We start from the raw sequence: 19,495 nt of genomic DNA on the forward strand, positions 1-19,495 counted from the left end.
GTTGGCAATCCTTTCCATGAATACCAAAGGCATTTCCAAACATTTCTCCCTTTCTTCTCTTACAATCTCACCTAAAAAGCCTTTTCACCTCTTTACTTCTCTAGCTAACCAATTCTTCCATGCATGCCTTTGCTATCCTGACTGCCTTCTTTTTCAGCTTTACCAGTCATTCTTCTCATGTGCCTCTTTCTGAAATCCTTTGTACTTCTTTTTTTTTTAATAGTTCAAATAGTCTTTACTAAATTGTGTCAAAACATGAAATTAAAAAACAGATGCAAGACCTATCTCTGGACCTTACACATGTATATCTCACTTCCATATCATCAAGCTGATCAATCCATAGACTGGTGGGTTGTGTCCATCTACCAGCAGGTGGAGATATAGAGCAAACTTTTGCCTCCCTATATGTGGTCATGTGCTGCCGGAAACTCCTCAGTATGTTCTCTATCTCAGCAGGTGGTGGTCACACACAGCAGCAGCTCTGGCTAGGCCTCCAAGCCTAATCCTTGGGTTTTGTTGAGGCCTGGGGTTGAGGGCTCTTTTGAGCAAGTGCAAACCTGGTGGTGCCAGGTCCCTCCTTTTCTCCCCCCTCCCGCTGGCTCCGTTTAAAAAAAAAAAAATTTTTTAAACGTCTTTAAAGGCGTTTAATTCGACGTTTCTTTAAACGTTCATTGCAGCTACTCACTGGGACACCAGTTCGTTACAGCTCGGAGCGGCAAGCAGGTAATTTTACCTTTTTATAGCGGGCAGGGGGTTCCCCGATTCTTCTCCTCGTGGCAATGGCGTCGGAGGGCGAGGGCGCAAAGGGTCGCTCCCCGGATCGCTGGAGCGCTTCTAGAGGGGATGCGGGGGTTTTACAACCTGATTCGCCCTTGATGGGTGATAGTTTAGTGACCGATGAATGTCCCGGTCGTTCCTCCGGCGTGGCGGTTTTTTCCCGCCATAAACGCCCATCCCCCGCTCCTCGCCTCCGCCATCTTGGCCGGCCACGCGGCTCGGACGGCTTCTTCGGGGCCGCCCTTGAGGTTGGAGACATTAATGCCATGAACGCCCTTAATTTGGGCGACGGCACAAAAGCGGCTAAAGTTAAGCGCCGTTCTTCCCGCGCGGCTCCTTCACGGAGTTTCGCGCCGGACGCCATTTTGGATGCGCAGCATGTCTCTCCCCCGCTATTGCGAGCGCCGGTTGAGAGTGCGTCTAGGGCTGTTGCCCAGGCTGCGGAAGTGCACAGTCTGGGGGGTTTCTCCCCCGAGTTTGTTTTGCTGCTGCATCAGGCTTTCCTCATGCAAAACGCTGCCCCTGCTCCCTCTTCTGATAAAGAGGTTGAGGTTCCCAGAGGTAAACGCCCTCGGGTTGATTTCCAGGCCTTGGAGGACTTTTGTCTCCTCCGATGTAGATGAGGGCAGCGTGTCTGAGGTCTCCCAACGATCCTTTGCGGATTCCTTGGAGGAGATAGATCCCCGCTCGGATGGAGCGGATGACCCCTCTGCAGCGCGGCTTTTTAGCCCAGAGGATTTGCCCAACCTGTTGTTACAGGCCATGGACACTTTGAAGATTTCCTCTCCGGAGGACGTCTCTCCCTCAGCCCCTGTTGGCTCTGCCATTATGCTGGGGACGAAGCGCCCGCCTAGAACCTTCCACGTGCATGATGCCATGCACACCTTAATTGCGGCTCAATGGGATGTCCCGGAAACGAGCCTTAAAGTGGCTAGGGCTATGTCCCGCCTCTATCCTTTGGCTGTGAGTGAACGTGAGGCCTATCTGTGGCCTACCGTGGATTCTTTCATCACTGCGGTGACTAAGAAAACGGCGTTGCCGGTGGAAGGTGGCACGGCCCTACAGGACGCCCAAGACAGAAGATTGGAGGCGGCCTTAAGGTCGTCCTTGGAGGCAGCTGCTTTAAGTTTGCAGGCCTCAGTTTGCGGCTCCTATGTGGCCAGGGCGTGCCGGACTATGGTGCAGCGGGCTTCCCCCTCGGATCATTCCTTGAGGGCTGATTGGCCGGCCCTGGAATCGGGCTTAGCCTATTTGGCAGACTTGCTGTATGATGTCTGGAGAGCCTCAGCTAAAGGCATGGCTCAGACAGTCTCTGCGCGGCGGTGGCTTTGGCTGAAACATTGGTCTGCTGACCACGCCTCTAAATCCCGCCTGGCTAGATTGCCTTTTAAAGGCAAGCTGCTCTTTGGGGTCGAGCTGGACAAAATCGTGACCGATCTCGGCACGTCTAAGGGCAAGAAATTACCAGAGGTCAGGGCTCGGGTTAGTACTCGTCCCGATACCTCCATACCGCCCGGGCAAGTCGGGTTCCTCTGCCCCCTCTTCCTTCAAGAGGAATTTCTCCCCCAAGCAGCATTCCTTTCGCAGAGACCGCCGTCCCGGAGGTGCTCCCTCCGGTCCTCCCCCAGGGTCTCGTACCCAATGACGGGGCCTTGGTCCACGCCCCAGTGCAGATTGGAGGACGGCTGTCCTCGTTTCTGGGCGAGTGGACCACTATAACTTCAGACGCGTGGGTGCTGGAAGTCATCAGAGACGGCTACAAGCTAGAGTTCTGCCAACCCTTAAGAGACGGGTTTGTACTCTCTCCCTGCAAGTCTCCGGTCAAGCTGTGGTAGTGCAGCAGACCTTGGACAACCTGATCCGCCTGGGTGCGGTCGTTCCGGTGCCAAAAAATCAGATTGGCAAGGGACGTTACTCCATTTACTTTGTGGTTCCAAAGAAAGGAGGTTCTGTCCGGCCTATCCTCGACCTCAAAGGGGTCAATCGGGCCTGGAAAGTGAGGCACTTTCGCATGGAGACTCTCCGCTCTGTTATAGCGGCAGTGAAGGCAGGAGAGTTCTTGGCTTCCTTGGACATCAAGGAAGCGTACCTGCATATTCCCATCTGGCCTCCTCTCCAACGCTTTCTGCGTTTTACAGTCCTGAGACAACACTTCCAGTTCAGAGCCCTCCCTTTCGGGTTGGCTACTGCTCCGCAGACCTTTTCCAAAGTAATGGGGGTCATAGCGGCCTTCCTGCTAAAGGAAGGAGTACAAGTCCATCCTTATCTGGACGACTGGTTGATCCGAGCCCCCTCTTATGCAGAGTGCGGCAAAGCTATGGACCGGGTAGTTGCTCTTTTGAGCTCCCTGGGATGGATCATCAACTGGAAGAAGAGCCAGCTGCGCCCGACTCAGTCCCTGGTGTATCTGGGAGTTCGATTCGACACCCAAGTGGGCAGAGTGTTCCTGCCAGACAATCGGATTGTCAAGCTTCAGGCTCAGGTGGACTAGTTCCTAGTAGCCTCTCCTATTCGGGCTTGGGACTACGTGCAGCTGTTGGGCTCTATGACGGCCACGATGGAAGTAGTGCCCTGGGCCAGGGCTCATATGAGACCACTACAGCTATCTCTGCTGCTGCGCTGGACTCCGATGTCGGAGGATTATGCTGTGCGCCTTCCCGTGGACCCAGCAGTGCGCAAGGCGCTGAGCTGGTGGACGCAGACAGACAAGTTGTCTGCAGGATTGCCTCTGGTGACCCCGGAGTGGATTGTCGTCACGACAGACGCCTCTTTGATGGGCTGGGGAGCCCACTGCTTGGGAAGGACAGCGCAGGGGCTCTAGTCTCCTGCAGAGGCAAGTGGTCTATCAACCTCCTGGAACTCAGAGCCATTCGCTTGGTGTTATTGGAGTTCATCCCGGTACTCGTGTTGAAGCCTGTACGGGTCCTGTCGGACAATGCCACGGCTGTGGCCTATATCAACCGCCAGGGAGGTACCAGAGCGCCCCTCTAGCCAAGGAGGCTATGAGTCTTTGCCAGTGGGCGGAAGCGAACCTGGAGCAGCTTTCAGCGGCCCACATTGCCGGAGTCATGAATGTCAAGGCGGACTTTCTCAGTCGCCATACCTTGGAGCCCGGAGAGTGGCAACTATCTGCTCAGGCGTTCTTGGACATCACGAAGCGCTGGGGCCAGCCGAGCCTAGATCTGATGGCGTCATCGGCCAATGGCCAAGTGCCGCGCTTTTTCAGCAGAGGACGGGACCCTCGATCCCTGGGAGTAGATGCTCTTCTCCAACAGTGGCCGACACAAGAGCTCCTCTATGTGTTCCCGCCCTGGCCCATGTTGGGCAGGGTGCTAGACCGGGTGGCAAAGCATCCCGGCAGGGTAATCCTGGTGGGTCCGGATTGGCCCAGACGTCCCTGGTATGCGGACTTGTTCAGGCTCTCAGTCGACGATCCTCTGCGGCTGTCAGTGGAGCAGGGCCTGTTACATCAGGGTCCCGTGGTGATGGAGGATCCCTCTCCCTTTGGTCTTACGGCCTGGCTATTGAGCGGCAGCGTCTGAGGAAGAAGGGCTTCTCAGACAAGGTCATCGCCACTATGCTGAGAGCGAGGAAGCGCTCTACTTCTACTGCTTACGCCAGGGTTTGGCGTATCTTTGCAGCATGGTGTGAAGCAGGCTCACTTTCTCCCTTCACTGCTCCAATTTCTTCAGTGTTGGCGTTCCTGCAAGAAGGTCTGGAGAAAGGCCTGTCGCTCAGTTCCCTTAAAGTCCAGGTAGCGGCTCTGGCTTGCTTCAGGGGCCGCCTGAAGGGTGCTTCCCTGGCTTCGCAGCCAGATGTGGTGCGCTTTCTCAAGGGAGTTAATCACCTGCGCCCTCCTCTGCACTCAGTGGTGCCTGCGTGGAATCTCAACCTGGTGCTAAGAGCATTGCAGAAGCCGCCTTTGGAACCCTTGTCGAGGGCATCTCTGAAAGACCTGACGTTGAAAGCAGTCTTTTTGGTGGCTATCACTTCAGACAGAAGAGTTTCCGAGCTCCAGGCGCTCTCATGTCGAGAGCCTTTTCTGCAGTGCACTGAGGCAGGAGTGACTATTCGCACAGTGCCTTCCTTCCTGCCCAAGATTGGTTCTCGCTTCCATGTGAATCAGCAGCTCTGTCTCCCTTCCTTTCGTAGGGAGGACTACCCAGAGGAGTACTCCGCTCTTGAATATCTGGATGTGAGACGAGTCATCATCAGATACTTGGAAGTGACCAATGATTTCCGGAAATCGGATCATCTGTTTGTCCTGTTTGCAGGTCCTCGTAAGGGTCTGCAGGCTGCTAAGCCTACAGTGGCAAGATGGGTCCAGGAAGCCATTGCAGCGGCTTATGTGGCCGCGGGGAAGGTGCCGCCTATCCAGCTGAAGGCTCACTCCACGAGAGCTCAGGCGGCCTCGATGGCAGAGGCCGGATCCGTCTCCTTGGAAGAGATATGCAAGGCGGCAACGTGGGCTTCGGCTCATACATTCTCCAAGCATTACCGTTTGACTGTGGCTGCACGGGCGGAGGCCCGGTTTGGAGCTTCAGTGTTGAGGTCAGGGATTTCTATGTCCCGCCCTGGGTGAGTACTGCTTCGGTACATCCCACCAGTCTATGGATTGATCAGCTTGATGATATGGAAGGTAAAATTATGTATAATCATACCTGATAATTTTCTTTCCATTAATCATAGCTGATCAATCCATAGCCCCTCCCAGATATCTGTACTGTTTATATTCTGGTTGAATTTTAGGTTCAAGTTTAGCCTTCAGTTACTTCAGGAGGACTTCGTGTTCAAGTTCTTCTTTCACTTGGATTCTTCAAGAGTTGAGACGAGTTTGTGTTACAGTGAGCTGCTGCATTCCTCTCCCCTCCGTTTTACGGGGCTGGATTGAGACATAAATTCTGCCGGCACTCCCTCCCGCTTCGTGCGGCTGTAGGGCAGCTTTGTACCCCTCCCGCTTCGGCGGTGTTAGGGTCAGTCAGCTCCTCCCGCGGTTGCGGTTGCAGGATAAGCCAGATCCCCCCGCATCGGCGGGTGTGGTGTCCCTCCCCCGCTCCGCGGGGATGAGCTGGACGGATTCCCCTCCCCCACTTGTGTGGGGATGAGCTGGGTTAATTCCCCTCCCCCGTTTCGGCGGTGGTGAGCTGGGCAGAGTGTCCCTTCGTGGGTGTAATTCTCTAAGTGCTGAGTCCTGCGGATGGAGCTTTGATATCGACATACTGAGGAGTTTCCGGCAGCACATGACCACATATAGGGAGGCAAAAGTTTGCTCTCTATCTCCACCTGCTGGTAGATGGACACAACCCACCAGTCTATGGATTGATCAGCTATGATTAATGGAAAGAAAATTATCAGGTATGATTATACATAATTTTACCTTAACTGTAGCAAGAGAGCATAGAAATTACTGATATTAATGTTTAAATTATAACATAAATCATGGATTCTAACACATCCTAGCTATACATTGTAGAAGCCACCAGATGGTCGAACATATGGATATACAATAAAGCACGCTCTTTATTTCGTAGGATCATCCATCATTAGGGCAATGCACAATTCCAATACTAGCTGCCAGATTGTTAAATATCTTTCTGTAAAGCCAGCTTTCTTTACAATCCTCCTATCATGTCTTTCTATTAAGCAGACACAAATCCACCACCTTCGATTTCTGTTTCTTTCAGGGCAATTGTCAATCAATATATCTAATATTTTTTTGGTCTTTGCTGAAATAGTATCTGGAAGGGACGCTGACCTTAAAATGACATATTTCAGTGATAAAAGTGACGTAAAATGGATGATCTGATTATCGTTTCCCACACTTGATTCTAAAGCGGGATATAAATTTTTGGAAATAAATAAATACATTTACTTTAAAATTAATTGGGTAAACCATTGGGTTTGATAATAAGAGATATAAATGCCATACAACATACTTGAATGCATGAACGAGCTCCCAAACTGAAGACAAGGTGATCTTATCCTTGTTTTTCCTTTATAAGAATGTCACTGTAAATTATAGTGGGTTTTCTAGGACATAATTCAGACAATTGATGTCCCAAATAGTGACTGAGTTTTGAACCATGTTCGATTTGGGGTATTTCTGGTGTATAAAGCTGGTGAAAGTTTCTATCTGGGCTGAGATATTGGATGATTTGTAAACAAAAGGATACTGTAGACGTTTATTCTTTTCAGTAAAATGTTGTGTGTTTTTCTTTTGCAAGGGCCACAGATTGTCATAAGTGTGTATGGACCAGACGTCTTTGGGAACGATGTTGTCAGAGGCTATGGAGCTGTACATGTGCCGTTCACACCTGGGAGGTGAGTGAAAAATGTGATGTGCACTTGTTTCCATTTAAAATGGTCCTTGGTTTAGAGAGGAAGGGAAAGCGTACAGAGAAGTGAAAAAAAAATAGGACATACTAACAGCCTGTGTGCTTAACAAATCTTTCTGCAGAATTGTTGACCTTTACAGCTGAGCCCAGGGTCTTTGCTGGTGATGAGTCCAGCCTATCTGTGTGCTTTCAGTACTGGGGATCAGCTGAACCTTCTGAAATGTAATGTTCTTTTTAGGCTTTGTAAATCCTTTGAAGCTCGTCAGTCTTCAGTTTGAAATCCGTAACTTCACCTTGAACGTTATCTCTTCTTGCTGCCCAAAGGTTTCAGATTTCCTCTGCTACGTTTCTAAGAAATGGCATCTGTACTGTTTAAAATGTTGTTCTGTTTCACTTCATTGGAATTTACTGAATTCTAAGAACATAAGAATAGCCATACCGGGTCAGACCAGTGGTCCATCTGGCTCAGTATCCTACGTTTGCTAAACTGGAAGACCCTCAAGGAATCCCTTGAGGGTGTACCAGTCCTCAAGCACGAAAATCTGTTAAGTGTTAATGGTAGCCATCATTAATATGTATGAGCTAAATTGAAATTCATTGCTTGGGAATATAATATAAGTAGGACAGATGTCTGGCATTATGGGTCCAGATTTAATAGCCAATTTTTATACTGCATGCAGTGCTTTCAAGCTTGTGGATGTAGAAGGGAAACTCCATGCAGAGGTTTCTCTTTGAAAATGCATTCCGATAGGGGGACAGCAGGTACTTCTTAGCATTTCCATTTATATCTACCTTCAAGCAAATTTATGCATGGAAAGAACCTCCTTTTTGGATGCAGGTAAAAGTACATCTATCTGCAGTCAAGGTTTGGAGCAAATTTGGTTTTTGTTTTTTTTTTGGGGGAGGGGGGGGAGTTTGTTATGCAAGTGTACGGCTGTTTACCCCCACCTTCCAGGATCCCATTTCCATCTTTTCTCACTTCCTTTAAAGACCAGCCCCCTTCCTTTGTCTCTCACTCTCTACATAGTTCTCTGTCCCTTTGAAGTTCTTCCCAACCCCTTAAATCATCTCCCCTCCCCATATTTTCTGTACTCAGTCTCACAGCCCTACTCGTACCCCTCACCTAGTTTCCGTTGTTCATCTAATTCCTACTCAGTTTCTTAGTTGCCACTTGATCCCACTCTTCCACCTTAACCAAATCTAAGTCCTTAACTACAATCCCACCTGGTTCCTGAGTCCTCACTTGCACTGTCAATACCCAGCTAATCTTCGGCCCAGATGATCAGAAGCAAACGCTGGCACTAGAGACCATTATCACCGGATTAGCACCTGCGTTTGCTGGCGCACAATGATCAGATCTGACGAGTGCGTGAGATAACGAGCTCGCCAGCTCTGAATGCAAATTGCATGTAAATGCATGCAAAAGAGGGACTCCGCATTCCTCCCTAATGCTCAGTTCCTTAGCGTCCCTCCGGACCGGACCAGGATTGGACTGATGGGTTGTGCTCGCCTACCAGCAGGTGGAGACTGAGAAAAACTCTGACTCTAGAGAGCCAATAGGAGCCCTGGCCATGTGACCTTAGCCTCAGTATTTTCTCAGTCTCCCAGCAGGTAGGAAGCGAGCCCATTAGTCTCTCTCTTTATCTTTCTCTTTTAGAGGTTTACAATAAGAACAACATTGCTACCTCTTCTTCTGTGCCTAGGAATTCTCTGTTAGACGCTGGTCAGGTAGGGACTTCTTTTCCTTTCTTTTACAGCCTCTGGGGGTGTCAAACTCGGATGTTTCCAGGTCCCTCCCCCCTTCCTCCCCATCTCCCATACATAGCTGGGAAGGACTACCCTTTGTTTAGAAAGGTGTATGTCTTTGGGAGAGGCAGCCACTATAGAAAATTAAATCTGATAAGCTACATCCCCCGGCTTCTAACGAGCAGACAGCTATGTGTTGTTCTATTGCTCTTCAGCGGAGTTTTCCCCATTACTTTAATGAGCAGGCAGCTCTGGTTGCTGTTTTAGGTGTCTATATTATCTAGCTGGTTAAAAAAAAAAAAAAAAAAAGAGGCAGCAGTAATTTGGAGGAGTTTAGGTGTAAAAAAAAAAAAAAAAAAAAAAATTAAAGACAACTTGTCCCCACTGACTGAGCAGACAGCTCTGTTTGCATGGGAATGCTGTGAGTCAGCTGTGTAAAAAAAAAAAAAAAGAGTAAGCGGCAGCATTTTGTTTTCAGCCCTCTTTTAGAGTTGAGCTGTATTTTATTTAGCACTGCCGTTTGTGTTCTTCCCTTAGCGGTTTGTTCGGCGGAGCAGGGCTTAAAAAAAAAAAAAAAAAAAAAGAGATTTTGGCGCGAATCGGGTACGCGCGTGCACGCGCGTTACCGTCATGTCCGAGAAGCTGAGACACGCTGTATGCCAGCGTCGGGGATTTCCTCTTCCGGCTCCTGTAAATATTGTGCGCCGCTGGGGGGTGCGTCGGGACTTTCTTTTTCGCCGTCTTCGGGCCGTTTGGGGCTGATTTTTCTCAGGAGTCGCCTATGTTCGTTAGGGGGGTCATTTCTTTGCTTTTTATGTTGTTAATGTTGAGTAGCTGGTTGCTGTAGCCTAATAGTCAGCACTACAGTCTCTGAAGCTGCTACTACTACTATTTATCATTTCTAAAGCGCTACTAGAAAAACGCAGCGCTGTACACTTGAATATGAAGAGACAGTCCCTGCTCCTCAGATCTTACAATCTCATTAGGACAGACAGAACAAACAAGAGATAAGGAGATTTTAAAGTGAGCAGGTTTAAAATAAGGGTCCTGAACAGAGTGAATAAGGGTTAGGAGTTAAAAGCAGCATCAAAAGGTGGGCTACAGAACTGGGTGCAGGTCCCAGTTTTAGTAATTTATTTCTCTTTCTGGGACTCCTGTATGTCTGTGTCCCACTATATATACATTACTCGGCCAGCCTGTTTGATGTTTGTTTCTTTATAATCTCGGGTGGCGTTTGTCTGTGGGCTAGGAGCCAACTTTTCAAAATTATTGGGGGTGCTAAGTCCAATGAAAATGACCCCTCCCTGGACATATACATGAGTTTTTCTCAATATCGGGGGTGCTCAAGCACCCACAGAGTCAGCTCCAATGTGACTGTGGGAAGGTAGTTCACAGTTGTGTTTTTTTTGTTATAGCATTTTTCGAAAGGTTTATTTATTTATTTATTTATTTATTTATTTAATTGCATTTGTATCCCACTGCCGCGTGGCAGTGCGTTCCAGAGTTGCGTGCTCTTGTAGGAGAAGGTTGATGCATGTAGTACTTTATGCCTTTGCACTTAGGTTGCTTTCCATACCAGGATATTTCCTATATGTTAGCTGTACGTTTGTTCTTCCACAGGCATGGGGGCAGTAAGGATGTTATCATAGGTACATGCCACTCTCACCTGTTTAACTTTGTGTCATGAAATCATAGTTGCAGGCTTCTCTTACACGACAGTCATCTTCTTATTTCCTCTGTCCAGGAGTTCTTGCGGTTTTATTTTTAGATGGTTATGCTTTTCATTTCGCCTCCTTTCTCTATCGCTCTCACGGCAAGGCATGTGAAGTAGGGGTCTCCCTACATAAACTCTTGGATCTTAGACCATTTTCTCTCTTGATTCTTCCGAATGCAATTTTAATTTCTAGTTCCTAAGAATGGATCTCCCTTCCTCCTATTTGGAATCTCACTGCCGTCATGCGCACTCTCAATGTCTCAAATCTTTATCACAAGAACCTAGTTCCTAAGAAGGAATTTTCCTTCCTCCTATTTCAATTCTAAATGCTGTCAAGAGCGCTCTCAAAGTCTCAAGTCTTTTTCATGAAAGCCTTCGATCCATAGTGAAGCTTTGTGCAGCACATTTTTTGATACAAACGTTTCTGCATATTTCTCTTAGGAGAGTTTCTGAGAAGGATAGAGCCCGGTGTGAAGGAAGCTAAGCAGGGTCCGCCCGGGCTGGGTCCTGGAAGGGTGACCAGCTCACAATGCGCAATAATGTCCCTTCACAACACTGTTTTCCAGTCTCTAAAAGTTCATCATAGTTATGCTACCCCTCAGAAAAGGGGAGATTCTTCTTCACTCATGGCGAGTCAGCTAGCTATTTAAAAAAAAAACAAAAAACCTCTTGTCGACAAGTCAGCAAGTCGCAGACCGAGAAGTGCAATTTTTATGGTTCTCAGGATGCCTAGTACTGGTGGTCAAGAGTCGTCTAAATATTTTGCAGTCTCCACAATATTTTGGGGTTACATGCGACATAGTTGCAAGGTTTTTTCCCTGGGCAATTGCCTTTTGCAGTCTCATGAGCTGCACTCCCGTGCTCTTTATCTTTTTGAGTGTTCTGAAGCATTTGCAGCTTCCCTTTTGTTTTTTTCCCCGAGACTGCTGCTCTTCTTTTCGGCATTAGTTGAGTAGGACATTCCTCCTGGCATTTGGTTTTACTTCCAGGACTACCATGTGGTCTCTTTACTTTGCAACTTAATTTTTTCCTTCTTGGCTCTTGGCATTCGGTTTGCTTTCAGGATTACCATGTGGTCTCTTTACATTGCAACTAGGGGACTGTCAGTCGCTCTCGGAGCAAGGAGGTATCCCTGAGGGCTAGCGTTTTATTCTGAGCACTCTGTCTTTGGTCAGCATTGTTGCCATGTTATGTTAGTCCGGAATGCTCTTTCTGTACTCTCATAGGACTGTTATCATCTTAGGTTACTTCAAAGACTCAATCCTGCTCTCTGGCAGGACTGTTTCTAGCTTATGTTCTTTCAGAATGGTCTTCGGTCTCCTGGTAGGTCTGTTGCCTTCTTAGGCTACATATTGAGGCCCCTGGTAGGTCTCTGGTCTTCTTGTGTATTGAAGGTACATCCTTTCCTCGGACAGTTCTACTATCTGGTCATTCTGTTTCTTTACAGGGCTTGCATGTGCCCCCCTTTACACGATTGACATGTATGTCATTTTATTTTTGCATGTTTTCACTTTTCTCTGTAAGCTGCCTAAGGGGTAATCTAGCGAACAGTGCAGTGAGATGTCATCGGGGAGGCCCAGCTTCTGTTCTCACTCTGACTCTAATCGTCCTGCCTCCTAGGTGGGTTCACATCCGCACTGACGTTTGGTTTATTTCATGGCTGATGTCTGTTTTATTCAAGGGGAGTCATTTGTATGGATCTACCATCTGACCAGCCCTGTAGCATGCCATCCCCTTCTGGCATGGTGGCCTTCTCTTCAGGTCGGGCATTTCGCTTAGATATTTGGATCTCAGGGGCGTAACCCTTATGTTTTTTGTTTTTCCTTGCAGATATACCAGGCTGCCTTTTAGGTTGTCATCTTGACTTTTTATGGAGCCGAGGGGGTTTTCTGTTTTCTCTAGAGGACCTTCTCTCTTCCCCAGTCCGGCCTCTTTGTTTCTCTCTTGCTCAGGCTGGTGCATGCTCTCAGTCTGGGACAGGCATTCAGCCTTGCTAAGCAGGATGGCATCTTTTGTAGTTGCAGTATTCTCTTCTCAGCTTTTAGCCTCTGTGCCTTAGTGGCATTGTCAGAGGGACAGGGTGTTATTCTTCTTCGCACGATAATTCAAAATCATCTTGTTTCCTTTAAGGTTTCTTTCTCCTTTCAGACACTGTTGTTAGTAGCCATGGCTTCAGCTAGCAGGGTCAGGACTGCAAGTTTCTCTCATACAGGTTTTCTTTTTTTCCAATCAGCTAGTACGTCTAGGTAAGAGGTACTTCTTCACCTGGGTATTTCTTTTTCACTCTACCTTAGTTTCCCATTTTTCATCTTTTCCAATCACTTTTTTCTTACTGGTCTGGACTCTTCTACTGGCGTTCAAGATCACAGGAAATTATATGCTTTATATATGCTTTACTTATTAAAACAGATCTTATATATTTAGAGAACTGTTACAAGCTATTTGGTCCTTCCTTTTGGTACTTCTAGTCAAGGTAAGGTTGCCGTTGTTTCGGCCTCACTATATCTCGACGTATTAAGGAATTCATACCTTCTATTTGTCTACTCACTGGGGGACCATTTCCTGAGAGTGTTATAACATATGCTCCATCTTGAGAAGCGGGGTTCTTTCCTTCGCACAGCGATTTTTGGTGCACTAGGTGCACATTTTGTACGGTGCCATTTTGAGCTTAGCTTCATTCTCTTTTGATTGATATACACTCTACATGTTCATTGTCGCCAGGAGGTGATCTATGCAACTCGGAGATGCTTAGGGGTTTGAAAGGGTCCCTCCCTTAAGGTTACTGCTTTGGTACTTCCCATCAGTCCAATCCTGGTCCGGTCCGGAGGGACGCTAAGGAAGGAGAAATTAGATCTTACCTGCTAATTTGCTTTCCTTTAGTCCCTCCGGACCGGACCAGGCCCCTCCCATATTTTGTCACTTTTTCAACGGGGTATTAAAAAAAAAAAAAAAAAAAGACGCTTGTACATATATAGGACTTTAAGTGGACCATGCCACGTCTCTGGTCGGAGTTGCTGGTGGGTTCAGTTGCTGGAATATATGTGTGTGTATGTATGTATTTATATATCTATCTATATATGTATGTATATATTTATATATCTATATATGTATAGAACTTTGAGGTCCTTAGCACTTCTGTGCTGAGAGTTGCTGGTGAGTTCTAATTCAAGTGAGCCATACCACTTCTCTGGTAGGAGTTGCTGGTGAGCTTTCCTACAAAAGGGACATACCACTTCTCTGGTGAGAGTTGCTGGGGTACCCAATTGCTGGTATATATATATGTGAACCTTTAAGTAAGCCATGCTAGTATATATATGTGAAACTTTAAGTAAGCCATACCACTTCTCTGGTGAGAGTTGCTGGTGAGCTATAAGACAAGTGAGCCATACCACTTCTCTGGTGAGAGTTGCTGGTGAGCTATAAGACAAGTGAGCCATACCACTTCTCTGGTGAGAGTTGCTGGTGAGCTATAAGACAAGTGAGCCATACCACTTCTCTGGTGAGAGTTGCTGGTGAGCTATAAGACAAGTGAGCCATACCACTTCTCTGGTGAGAGTTGCTGGTGAGCTATAAGACAAGTGAGCCATACCACTTCTCTGGTGAGAGTTGCTGGTGAGCTATAAGACAAGTGAGCCATACCACTTCTCTGGTGAGAGTTGCTGGTGAGCTATAAGATAAGTGAGCCATACCACTTCTCTGGTGAGAGTTGCTGGTGAGCTATAATACAAGGGAGCCATACCACTTCTCTGGTGAGAGTTGCTGGTGAGCTGTAGTACAAATCGGGCCATACCACTTCTCTGGTAAGAGTTGTTGGTGAGCTCTGATACTTGGCATTGCCGAGTGCTTTGTGGCTGCTAGGATTCCATACGGCACAGATGGTCTTTCTTTCTTTCTTTCTTTCTTTCCTGCTTTGTTATTCAAATACTGAGGCTAAGGTCACATGGCCAGGGCTCCTATTGGCTCTCTAGAGTCAGAGTTTTTCTCAGTCTCCACCTGCTGGTAGGCGAGCACAACCCATCAGTCCAATCCTGGTCCGGTCCGGAGGGACTAAAGGAAAGCAAATTAGCAGGTAAGATGTAATTTCTCCTTGGCAATGCGCCAAATCTGTGTTACATGCAAATTAAATACTTGAATGTGTAATAGATTTTTCTGCTGATAGCTAAGTAGCATGTAACATTTATTATCAGGAAGATGGGATATAAGTATTGATGATGCTGATAAATAAGTCTCTGATAAAGATGACTTTGACTGGAAAATCACCAGGCCTGGCTAGCTCATTCTTTTTCCATGTGAGATGTCCGTTTCCAGCGCACATTTGAGAGTCCAAGTGACTTCTTTTGTAGAGGTAGGAAGGAAATATTTTATACGCTGCAGGTTTGGGAATAGGAAGAAGGAGTTAAGTTAATTCCCCTTTGAGTTTTTTTACGTACATGTTTGCATGGTCATGTTTTTTTGGCAATTTATTACGTGTTTTCTATTGTAGCCTACCAGTCACATTCGTAAATCTTATTTGTCATACATCTCCCCTTTTCCAGCATATTCTTCATCCTTTATATATATTTTTTTACTAGTGTTATTATGTGTTATTTATTTTTTTTGTTATAATTTTCTTGAGGACCCCTGACGAAGGCATATATGCCAAAACATGGACTGTATTGGAAATTGGTTGTCAAGCGTATCCTGTATACGGCATTTGAAGACAGTAGTATGAACACACCTCTTTGTTTTTAAGAATAAATTGAGCCTTTTCGGCCATCCTGGGACTTTGTCTTGACGGTTTCCACTCTCTTTGTCTGACTGCTGAGTCATTTTCCTTTTTGTTCAGTTTGTGTGTAGCACAGCAGAACTAAAAGTGGTGAGTCTGATATGTAACTGAAACAGCTGATTGGCAAAGCAGACCTGTTGATTGGATTGAGAGACAGTCCCTGCGGTAGCTACTTAATTCCTAAGCAACTCCATCGCCCTTCTAATAAATCAGGGGCCACTGGGGGAAGAAACTGTAGCTTTTTGGAGTTTGACATTTTTGTATACTCTTTTGCTTACAGATTATTCATTCTGTCTATCAAACTATGAACTTTGTTAGAAAATAAATTCATTGTTACACGTTTCCTAAGAGAATGCTTGAAAATAGCCTAGATGTGTTTTCTCTTCCATATCTCAGAACAAGTAATATACAAACACTGAAGGCTGGTCTCTCTGTGTACAAATAGAAATAGGCAAGTTATAATTCAGTGGTGGTCTGGCAGAAGAAATTATTTTGCTGGATGCTATTTATATTACCGATCAGATTGCTTCATATCCTTGTGTTTGCAAACTAGATATACTCATATCACCCCTCTCCTCAGGTCACTTCACTGGCTTCCAATCAGATACCGCATTCAATTCAAGCTTCTCCTTCTTACCTAAGTAGAGGAGTGTGGTAGCCGTGTTAGTCCACTCTTAAGGTTATCAATAGAAATCAAACAAAATAAAACATGGAAAAGAAAATAAGATGATACCTTTTTTATTGGACATAACTTAATACATTTCTTGATTAGCTTTCGAAGGTTGCCCTTCTTCCTCAGATCGGAAATAAGCAAATGTGCTAGCTGACAGTGTATATAAGTGAAAACATTCAAGCATTACTATGACAGTCTGACAGGGTGGGAGGATGGGGGTGGGTCGGAGGTATGCATGGGGACATCAAAGCATATCATTGATATTCTAACAGGATGGGTGTGGATAGGTGAGGGGTGGGGTGATCAACAGAGACATACAGCTTTATGGTTTATAATGGGCTAGGAACCCCAGTCCTTTCTGTTGGGTGTTAAAATATTCAATCATTCTGACTTCAAAGGTCTTACCTTCTTACCTACAAATGCACTCAGTCTGCTGCCCCTCACTACCTTTCTACCCTCATCTCCCTTACGTTCTCGCCCGTAACCTCCGTTCACAGGACAAATCCCTCCTCTCTGTACCCTTCTCCACCACCGCCAACTCCAGGCTCCGCTCATTCTGCCTCGCCTCACCCTATGCTTTGGAACAACCTTCCCGAGCCCTTACGCCAAGCCCCCTCCCTGCCCATCTTCAAGTCTTTGCTTAAAACCCACCTCTTCAATGCTGCGTTCAGCACCTAACCCTTACCATTCAGTGAATCCAGACTGCCCCAATTTGACCGCCCCTATCGGACTGTCCGTTCACTTGTCTCTTAGATTGTAAGCTCTTTGAGCAGGGACCGTCCCTCTTTGTTTAATTGTACAGCGCTGCGTAACCCTAGTAGCGCTTTAGAAATGTTTAGTAGTAGTAGTAGATTTACAAAGGCTCTGCCACACCAGGCTAAGAATATTCCAGGGGTGCTGCAGTACATTTCTGGATAATCTTGTATCAACTCAGTGAAAGATAATCACAGGCAGCAAAGAACTGAGAGAGCAAGTAAGGCGACATTAGAGGATGTGCATTATGCTCTCTCAGCATACAATTTTAAACAGTTTTTAGCCTAGCAAAAATAGCTTCTCTGCTTTTGCTTTGCTTTTTTAACTCATTTTATTTAATTTGCCAGGCCTGCAAAATACTGCTTTTGTAACTGAAATTACTTAGTCTGGAGAGGCTGACACAAAAATGTCTGCACTTTGTAGATCTCTTCCTTTCCTCGTGATCCTAGTGGCAAGCTCCTTTTATTCTGTAATATAATAAATTGTCTTGTTTACCATTCTTATTTTTTTGTCTAAGTCCCACGATTATAGTTCTGTCGATATAGTACGAAAACAGTATTAGTAGATAGAAACATCTTACAGACAAGATCTTTATTTCTTGCTGAGTGATCCTCCATAATAGTATTTGATTTCTTAGGACATAACAGGCAGCATTAACTGTTACCTGACTTCCAGTTCTCTCTCTCCATGAGCGCACACCTGCCTGGGCTCATTTGGAGTCTAGGAGGTATAACACCTTTTTCTTCTTAGCACCAGCTCTTTGGAACAATCTTCCTCTTCCCTTGTGAGCTTAATTATCTTTTACGTGGAAACAGAGAACATGACGGCAGATATAAGGGCCAAATGGCCCATCCAGTCTGCCCATCCTCAGTAAGCACTGACTCCTCCTTTTCCTAAGAGATCCCACCTGCCCGTCCCACGCTTTCTTAAATTCTGGCACAGTCCTCGTCTCCACGATATCCACCAGGAGGTCATTCCACGCATCCACCACCCTTTCCATAAAAGAGCATTTTCTTAAGACTCCTCCTGAGTTTGTTTCCTCTTAACTTCATCATATGCCCTCTCATTCCAGAGTTTTCCTTCATTTGAAAAAGGCTCATCTCCAGTGACACCACTGAGATATTTAAACGTCTCTCTCGCCTCTCTTCCAGCGCATATATGTTGAGGTTCCTAAGCCTGTCCCTATATGTTTTATGACTGAGACCGCTTACTAATTTTGCAGGCTCCATCCTGTTTATATCTTTCCATACGTGTGGTCTCCAGAATTGCACACAGTTTAAGCATCATTTATAGAATCTCCTCCCCCTCCCCCCCCCATATTATTCAAGTTAATTTCCTATATGTAGTTGATTTGATCGTGTTTAATCATGAATGACTATACCCTACACAGAGTGGAAGGTGTGGCTCTGGCCACCTTGTTAGGCAGACTGGATGGACCGTGCAGTTCTTCATTTGCCGTCATTTACTGTGTTCCTTTGTGTTGGTGTTTGCCTGAATGTTTTGCCTTTAATTTTATTTTTGTTACATTTGTACCCTGCGCTTTCCCACTCATGGCAGGCTCAATGCGGCTTACATGGGGCAATGGAGGGTTAAGTGACTTGCCCAGAGTCACAAGGAGCTGCCTGTGCCTGAAGTGGGAATCCAACTCAGTTCCTCAGTTCCCCAGGACCAAAGTCCACCACCCTAACCACTAGGCCGCTCCTCCACTGTTGCTACTATTTGAGATTCTACATGGAATGTTGCTATTCCACTAGAAGTCGGCCCTTGCAGATCACCAATGTGGCCGCGCAGGCTTCTGCTTCTGTGAGTCTGACGTCCTGCACGTACTTGCAGGACGTCAGACTCACAGAAACAGAAGCCTGCGCAGCCTTCTACATGGAATGTTGCTAGTGGAATAGCAACATTCCATGTAGAATCTCCAATAGTAGCAACATTCCATGTAGAATCTCCAATAGTATCTATTTTATTTTTGTTACATTTGTACCCCGCGCTTTCCCACTCATGGCAGGCTCAATGCGGCTTACATGGGGCAATGGAGGGTTAAATGACTTGCCCAGAGTCACAAGGAGCTGCCTGTGCCTGAAGTGGGAATCGAACTCAGTTCCTCAGTTCACCAGGACCAGAGTCCACCACCCTAACCACTAGGCCACTCCTCCACTGTTGCTACTATTTGAGATTCTACATGGAATGTTGCTATTCCACTAGCAACATTCCATGTAGAAGTCGGCCCTTGCAGATCATCAATGTGGCCGCGCAGGCTTCTACATGGAATGTTGCTAGTGGAATAGCAACATTCCATGTAGAATCTCCAATAGTAGCAACATTCCATGTAGAATCTCCAATAGTATCTATTTTATTTTTGTTACATTTGTACCCCGCGCTTTCCCACTCATGGCAGGCTCAATGCGGCTTACATGGGGCAATGGAGGGTAAGTGACTTGCCCAGAGTCACAAGGAGCTGCCTGTGCCTGAAGTGGGAATCGAACTCAGTTCCTCAGGACCAAAGTCCACCACCCTAACCACTAGGCCACTCCTCCACTGTTGCTACTATTTGAGATTCTACATGGAATGTTGCTATTCCACTAGAAACATTCCATGTAGGAGTCGGCCCTTGCAGATCACCAATGTGGCCGCGCAGGCTTCTGCTTCTGTGAGTCTGACGTCCTGCACGTACGTGCAGGACGTCAGACTCACAGAAACAGAAGCCTGCGCAGCCTTCTACGTGGAATGTT

The 19,495-nt window shown here is 46.6% G+C and overlaps 1 protein-coding gene across 2 annotated transcripts in view; it reads left to right on the forward strand.

Annotated features, from left to right (window-relative positions):
* Positions 1 to 19,495, forward strand: part of B9D1 (B9 domain containing 1) — a 55,843-nt gene that overhangs the window by 21,362 nt on the left and 14,986 nt on the right. For both annotated transcript variants that reach the window (XM_030213167.1, XM_030213168.1), the window contains one exon: positions 7,002 to 7,098. In XM_030213167.1, coding sequence (XP_030069027.1) covers positions 7,002 to 7,098 — 97 coding nt within the window. The remainder of the gene's footprint in view (positions 1 to 7,001; positions 7,099 to 19,495) is intronic.

This window comes from Microcaecilia unicolor, chromosome 8, assembly GCF_901765095.1.
Source record: "Microcaecilia unicolor chromosome 8, aMicUni1.1, whole genome shotgun sequence".
NCBI classification, from domain to species: domain Eukaryota; kingdom Metazoa; phylum Chordata; class Amphibia; order Gymnophiona; family Siphonopidae; genus Microcaecilia; species Microcaecilia unicolor.